Source organism: Cynara cardunculus, assembly GCF_001531365.2.
Source record: "Cynara cardunculus var. scolymus isolate 2C chromosome LG 16, CcrdV1, whole genome shotgun sequence".
NCBI classification, from domain to species: Eukaryota; Viridiplantae; Streptophyta; class Magnoliopsida; order Asterales; family Asteraceae; genus Cynara; species Cynara cardunculus.
This window is the reverse complement of record NC_037543.1, coordinates 17656908-17665081: the sequence shown is the minus strand read 5'-3', so window position 1 is coordinate 17665081 and position 8174 is coordinate 17656908. Positions and strand designations below refer to the sequence as shown.

The window sequence follows — 8174 nt, the reverse complement described above, 5'->3', positions numbered from 1 at the left end:
CTTAAAACTCAAGTTTCTTGGTTCTTTGCTCTTGGTGTAAATCGAATACATTTGTGGAGTTGTTTAAATATGTTGGATTTTAAATATATTGGATTTTAAACTATCATACAAATTTTTTCATTGATAGTCTGTAATTGGAACCATAACTCTTTATTCAAATTGTATTAATATGTAAAGACCAAGTGTAACCTATATCATCGCTAAATCTTATCTTATAAAACCAGTGGAACTTCAAAATCGTTAAAATTCATGGCTCCCGCCGCATTGCGCGGGTACACAACTAGTGTTATTAGATTAATCAATTTGTTGGGCTTACTTATCTAATTTATTTGGACTTAATCTTGTTTGGGTTTTAGATTTAGTTGCACTATTTGAAATTCAGAAAAAATACGGTAGCACCTTTCAAAACGATACGGTAGCACCGTTAATAAACCTAAATTTTTTAACCTTCGGTGGCTAAATAATACGGTGGCACGTGCCACCCATGCCAACCAAGCAGGTCCGCCCCTGGGGGGAGGCTGTGCATGTGCATGCACCGCCTTCATTATACTTGCTATACATAGTAAGAAAGAGGAATTGAGAAAGGTTTGGTTACTGGTTTTGGTAAAGAAACGCCGGCAAAAACCGGATTGAAAAAGAGAAGAATTAAAGTATCCAAGGAGGTCTTCGATTGAAAGTGAGCTTTACATGGCTTTGATAATTTATGAGTATTTACCTTTCATATAGAACTGTTTGTGTTATGGTGTTAGATAACATATTATTAAGGCTCAAAGATTCATCCGGATTGAGCCTTCATCTTTCAAAGCTTCATCCAGATAAGGACCCTCATCGACTAAAGTGTTGTCCGGATTGAACCTCATCAACTAAAGTGTTGTCCGGATTGAACCTCATCGCTCATAGTGTTGTCAAATAAGGACCCTCATCAATCAAAAGGTTGTTCGATGAGAACCCTCATCGACCAAAGTGTTGTCCGGTAAAACCTCCTCATCCCCAAAGTATTGTCCGGTAAAGTCTCCTCATTACTCATAATATTGTCTGAAATGGCGGTGTAACCGCGATAGATAAAATGGCCTTCATCTCTCAAAGCTTCATCGGGATTGAGCCTTCATCTTTCAAAGCTTCATCCGGATAAGGACCTTCATCAACTAAAGTGTTGTCCGGATTGAACCTCGTCGACTGAAGTGTTGTCCGGATTGAACCTCATCAACCAAAGTGTTGCAGGATAAGGACCCTCATCGACTAAAGTCTTGTCCGGATTGAACCTCATCGACTAAAGTGTTGTCCGGATTGAACCTCATCAACCAAAGTGTTGTTCGGTAATGACCCTCATCGACTAAAGTGTTGTCCGAATTGAACCTCATCGGCCAAAGTGTTGTCCAGTAAGGAACCTCATCGACCAAAGTGTTGTCCGGTAAGGACCCTCATAAACTAAATTGTAGTCCGGATTGAACTTCATCGCTCAGAGTGTTGTCCGATAAGAACCATCATCGATCAAAGGGTTGTTCGATGAGAACCCTCATCGACCAAAGTGTTTTCCGGTAAAACCTCCTCATCGCCCAAAGTATTGTCCGGTGAGGTCTCCTCATTGCTCATAATATTGTCTGAAATGGCGGTATGACCGCGATAGATGAAATGACGGTGTGACCACGATAGATGATATATGGCGGTGTGACCGCAATAGATAATAGATGGCGGTGTAACCGCAATGATTGTTTGATTATTTATTTATTTAAAATCAGGTCTGAAAGGTATTATGGCAGATTTTATTTATAGGAGGGAACTTGACTTACTAGACCTTTCGGTCTAACCCTCAGTTGTTGTAATAATTTATTTTGTAGGTCTTCCAACATTGAAGGATAAAGGCAAAGGAAAGATGCGATGGATTCATGGAAGAAAGTTTTTGTTATGTTGAATTTTTGAATTCAGACTTTCGTTATTTCATGTGAATGGTACTGAAATGTATTGGACCTGATATATGCTATAGCTTGGATTTTGTGGTTGGCACTACTTAGTACATGGTAGGTTGTTTCATACATATATATATATATATATATATATATATGTATGTGTGTAGGGGTTCATGTGAGAACCCATACAAATGTAATAACTTTGAGAATTGGTGCATATTGTGCGATTTCACGTGTTCTTTTTCCATCTATGGTTTGGATTTAGTGTATTGATTAACATATAATAGTTTCACAATGTGAATGTTTCACAATGTGAACATCTAATATGTGTTTGTGAAACAAAAATTACAACTAAATAGTTTCACATTGTGAACGGAATACGTATGAAATAAACACATTGTGAAAAGAAATATATGTTGAACAGCATATTAAATTCTATCCTTAGATGGAAAAAAATTATGTGAAACAATACGTTACGATAATAGTTCTCAGTTGGGTTCTCAAATGATTAAGCCCCTATATATATGTATATATAGAGGGGGGATCAAAAAGAACAAAGTCAAAATAAGAGAATAAGAAAAGGTCCAAATCACATGTGGTTTTACATGGAATTGTGGAGCAAGTCAAAGCAAGGGTGAGCACACGACTTGGCCCGTGACCTGAGGTCGCATGAATCACATGTGATTTCGACCGTTTTTTTTTAATTTGGTTACCGTCCTCGTATGGACCTGACCCTATATATATACCAACGTACTTCCAATAACCTTTTTCACAAAGAACGCTATTAACAAATTAAGCTAAATCTAAGCTAAAAAAAGATAAGTATTAACAAATCCATTATTGGAATCTAAACTCTTTAACATTATAAACAACAAAAATTCAGGAAAAAAAAATTAACGGATGAACCCAGATCTTGTTACAAAAAGTAAAATCTAACAATGGAAACCCATTAATTTCATATCAATGAAACCTAACAACCATTACCTTCCTAGGGAGAGTTTAGAAACGAGAAATGAACACCCCGCAAAATACATAAACCATCCTTTTTTTTGCCTTATTAATTAAGCAAAAAACAAACACAGCTTAATGGTCATTAAACTCATTGAAGGGAAAATAAACAAAGCCCTAAAACCATTAACCTTTGATGTCAACTTGGTAAAACTTTTAAGTTCAAATTTACAAAGAGAAAAAAAAAGGAAGTGCAATTATATGACTATGAGGTCTCACAATCTATACTGTCATATTGGTTAAAATCTGAAATCACAAGGCAAAACTGTGAATTGATATAATGGTTTTCGCCATGGTAAAAGGGTGGTATAGCGGTCCAAAAATAGCAGTCCATATAATAATTAGAATTTTATATACATGTATGTGTATTTTGGCAGTCAAAAGTCCATCTAGTAGTTATTGAAATTTCATATTAATATGTATGTTTTGGTAGCTAAATATGTGCTCCTAACAAGTAAAAAGAAATAAGTAAAGTTTCAAATCACATATAAAGTCAAACTAACTGAATTTCAGATTCAAAACTAACATCATCTAAAACATTGTTGATCAACTTCATATCTCAGAAGTTATGAATTTTTATTTCATAAATCTAACCTAAACCTAAAAAGAGCCCAACAATTTGAGCCCATCACTAAATAGCCCAACTATGTTACACGACCAAAATGAATAGGAGGATATATCATTCCTGCGTCTTACTTTCCGAGTATCAACATCAAGATTAAGGATTAGCCATCTAGGAGTAGAACTGATGATGATAAATAAGTAACATTGGATATTAAACCACCTACATATAGGAACACCTATAACATAATTTTAAATGTTAAGTGGGCCATCAATGTGACATGAGATAGAACAAGTAAGCAAATACATCAAGAAATAGTCACAACGGTAATCTCGATATTGGAGAACAAACAAGCTGAACTGCAATAAACTTGCAAACTACGGATGAGCGGGCGTACCTTATAATCTCCATATGCTATCTACATAGTAAAACATTGAGGATGCGCTCCTTGCTTTGGCACAAGCTTACCAATCGACTTAAGGAGAGTAGCATCAGCTGATCCAGGTTTGATGTGAACAAGAAACAGGGTTAAAGTTGAAGCATCAAGTAAGAAACCTCTTCCTTCCATTTCTTGTAAAAGCGTTTCTATCGTGTCAAGTTGTTTGTTCTTTAATAATCCTTGGAGAAGAACGTTGTACGTGGCACTATTTGGTGGGCAGCCTCTTTCATTCATTTGGAGAAACAACTCTTTTGCTTCCCCCACTAGACCTTCTCGACAAAAACCACTAATCATCATAGTATATGACCTAACATCAGGATGCCAACCTTTAACACTTAGGTCACTGAAGAGGTCCCTTGCGATATCAAGCTTCCCACATTTACATGCACCATCCATGAGGATATTGTATACAATAATATTTGAATTTAGCTCGTTGTCACCCATCAAACGAAACAAAGACATTGCTTCCTCCATTAGATGGTTATTGCATAGACCCTCTAAAATTATTCCATACGTGCATGCATCTGCAATCTGGTTGTGTGCTTGCATCTCCCTAAAAAGTTTGTGTGCGGCTTTACAACGTCCAACTCGAAACAATCCCTGTAACAGGATGCTGTAAGTGACAATATTGGGTTTCATACCTTTTTCAGTTATTTCATGAAACAAATGCATGCCCTCATCTATCATCAATTTTTTGCAATAGCCATTCAATAAGCTATTGTAAGTCACAAGATCAGGGATCGGGCCTCTAATCCTCATCGAATCAAAAACTTCCCTTGCTTTCTTCATTTCACCTCGTAAACAATATCCATCAATAAGTGAGTTGTATGTCACTAAATTGGGATTCTTTCCTCTCTCGATCATGATGTTCATAACAGCCGCTGCATCTTCCACCAAACCTTCCTTGCAAAATGCATTGACTAATATATTAAAGGTTATAAGATTTGGAGATATCCTTTCATCCTCCTCCATTTCTTTGAGCATTTTAGAGGCATCATCCCAACGCCCTAAGTTACAAAGGCCACGAATCACATTGTTGTAAGTGATAACACTAGGTAGGATGCCTTTATGGAAGATCAAATCTTTGAAGAGCTCTAAAGCATCATCTACCATTTGGTCTTTGCAAAGACTATCGATGATGATGTTGTATGTGACAACATCAGGTTTACAGCCCCTTTCATCCATTAGCTTAACCAAAGCAACGGCTGTTTCATTATTGCCAAACTTGCAAAGCCCTTTAATCATGGTGTTGTACATAACTACATCAGGTACACAAAGCTTCCCTTTGATCAGCTTCTTGAATAATCTTTCTGCCTCGAGAATCCTATCTTCTAGGATGAGTCCATTTAGGATCGCATTAAAGATGTACATATCAGGTTCAACACCATGTCTGAAGCCATAGGCTACGATTGCAAAACCCTCACTGGTGCGATACGTTTGGCAACAACACTTGATCACAATGGCAGTAGTGTACACACTTATAGGGACATGAAGGGTTGTCATTTCTTTAAAAAGATCAATCACATGAGAATAGTGTTTCATTTTGGTAATAGCTTGTAACAACTGGTTGAATTTAGGAACAGAGGGCAGAGGTTGTGTTTGTATCATTCCATCAAACAGTTTGAGGGCATGATCAAGCTTAGTAACCTTTTCAAAGATAGATCGAGGACGATCAAACTGTGGTTCATGATTCGAAGCAGACTTTAAATGAAAATGAGCTAGAATCGTTTGGGAAGGACGGATTCCAGAAGCTAATTCTGAAGATGAGAAAGGGGTTTTGATAAAAAGAAGCGAAGTACGAGAGGTACCTTTGAATATGTTGAACAACATATAGAAAGCAGAGTTCTTTGAAATCGTCATCACCACCATCATCATCCCCCGTAGATATTTTGGTGTGTAACCCTAAATTAAAGGGTATAAAGTACGTTTTTTTGTCCCTTTGGTTTCTTAAAATTTTTAGTTTTCATCCCTGGTTTTTATATTCTTTACATTTTTAGTCATTATAGTTTGCATCCGTAAAAGGTTGTTTGTTTAACTCTTAATAGTTTCATTAAGAGGCGACCTCTGAATCGTTAAGATGTGAATCTTGTTTGGCCAAAAAAAATATGTCTCTTAATGGTTCTAATTAAAACCCTCTGAATAATTTTGTATCATCGGTCTCCCTTAACCATTAAGAGCCCTAATTTCATTGTAAACAATTACCAAACAATTATATTTCATTTTGCACTATATCATGAGAAATCTCTTAATCATTCTGACCATTTAATGATTATGCACAAAACCATTCAGCAACTGCCAAACAACCCCTTATGGGGGGTTAGATTTGATGGAACAGTTTCAAGGATTTTGGATTTCGTGGAAGGATTTGGAAATTGAGGGATTGGATTTAGAAAGATTTTGAATGTTTGGTGTTTTTTATTTTTAGGATTTGGAATGGAATTGAATTTCATTCTTTATAAATAATTTGTAGAAACAAATTACAGATAATTATAAAAATAATTAAATTACCTTATTATTAATTGATTATTGAAAAACAAACGTTTTTAACATATCTTTTACAAACTATCAAACCAATATTGTAATATCTTTTACAAGTTTCTAATCATCAAAGATTGATTATATTTAGATGGGGAAACGTTCATTTGAGAAGTGGTAAGTATTTGAGAAATAAAAAAGTTATCATAGTTTTCATCTGGTCAACATTTGCGGCTTTAATTGTGAAGCATCAGATAATTCCTGGCTATGCGGAAAGATAGAGGGGTAGTTTCATAATCTTTACAAATAGGCGGCAAACAGGTTCATATGTGAACCTGTTAATTAGTTTACATGTGAACTATTTAACTGTTCGGCACTATTACGTGTTTTGAGTTGAAATTTGTTGAAAAACAAAAATACTGTGTCAAACAACCTTTCTCACCTCACCCACCCCCAAGATTACAGTAACACGTACTTTAAAATAGTTGTTTCAATCTGATAAAAAGTCGTTGTAGGAAAGACAATATATGATTTGAAATTCCGAAAGTATGGGATACAGTATGAATGTCCATATTTTGAAAAATATTGCTGGATATGAAAATAATCGTCATAGAATACGGAAAAAAAATTGAAAGTTAGAAATATTTGGGACAGTCATGTAAAAGTCGATGAAAAAAATGGGACTTCTTTTTGCATAAAACATTTTGAAACGAAAGGCTTGACAATTACACAACTCATTTGTGTTAACGGAAATGAGAATCATTTGGACGTACTTCGTTTATATGAAGTGCAGTGTCATCCTCAAAATTCTTCGATTGAAAGCTTTTTCATGTCCGTTTTCTTTGACACGCTTCCTAGCGGTCAGACTATGAGCTTCCAATCTCATTGTACTAAAAGACAGTATGTCAAATCATCAAAATGACGGGTCTTCAAAACAGACTTTAACTGATCATTTGATTTACACAAATTTCATAACCATTAAAAACACTGAATTGTGTCATCAATCTTTCAAATAAATAAATAAAAATACAAACCCTTTTCTCCGGTTTCTTTGAGTCATGACATCTTTGAGTAAGATGTTGATGGCTACAATAAATCTATACTATATTATAAAGCATTTGATAAAAACTCTTAAAAACTATTTTTATGTATATAATATTGTTTATTGATGCATATTACTTAAAATTCAAGATCAGGGGTAAATTGTGCGTAAATACAACTTATTAGAGCTTCATTTTTGAATTTAAATAGTAAATTTGATACTAATATGGATATATTTTTCCCCAAATTTTTATAAATATATTTATATTTATATTTTATTCAAAAATAAAAACATTATCACTTTTTCAAAACCACTAAAAACCGTATTATATCGACATAAATACGTAATAAAACGGAACATTAAAATTGAGATATTTCTAATAAATAAAAATAGAGGTTTGTGGTTGCACCTGTAGATTTGGAGTTCGATTCTGACGGTGACACCCAAACCAATACAAAGATCGAACCGCCAAGGTTGAGGAAGAAGCTACTGCTAGGGGCTTGCAGATAATAAAGAACGATGATATTTGTCGGTGGTTTTCCTCGTTGTGATTTCTTCCTCATGAATTTCCACTTCTTCCTTCAAAAGAACGAAGATTTGGAGGAAATACCATTAGAGAGAGAGAGAGAGAATGATAATGTGTAAGAAAATACTACCTAATCTCACATCTAAATCGAAAGTTCAAGGGTCTGAAATCTCAAATTACATGCCACCATATCCCTACAACATATCTAATCTGGA

General features: G+C 35.0%; 1 protein-coding gene across 1 annotated transcript in view; it reads right to left on the bottom strand.

Annotated features, from left to right (window-relative positions):
- Positions 1-5596, bottom strand: part of LOC112529058 — an 11702-nt gene extending 6106 nt beyond the window's left edge. Inside the window, exons 1-2 of the mRNA XM_025140134.1 lie at positions 3900-5596; positions 3612-3699 (exon numbers count right to left, since the gene is read on the bottom strand). Of these exons, the coding sequence (XP_024995902.1) occupies positions 3612-3699; positions 3900-5524 (1713 nt within the window). The 5' untranslated portion in view covers positions 5525-5596. The remainder of the gene's footprint in view (positions 1-3611; positions 3700-3899) is intronic.
- Between the last annotated feature and the right edge of the window lie 2578 nt (positions 5597-8174).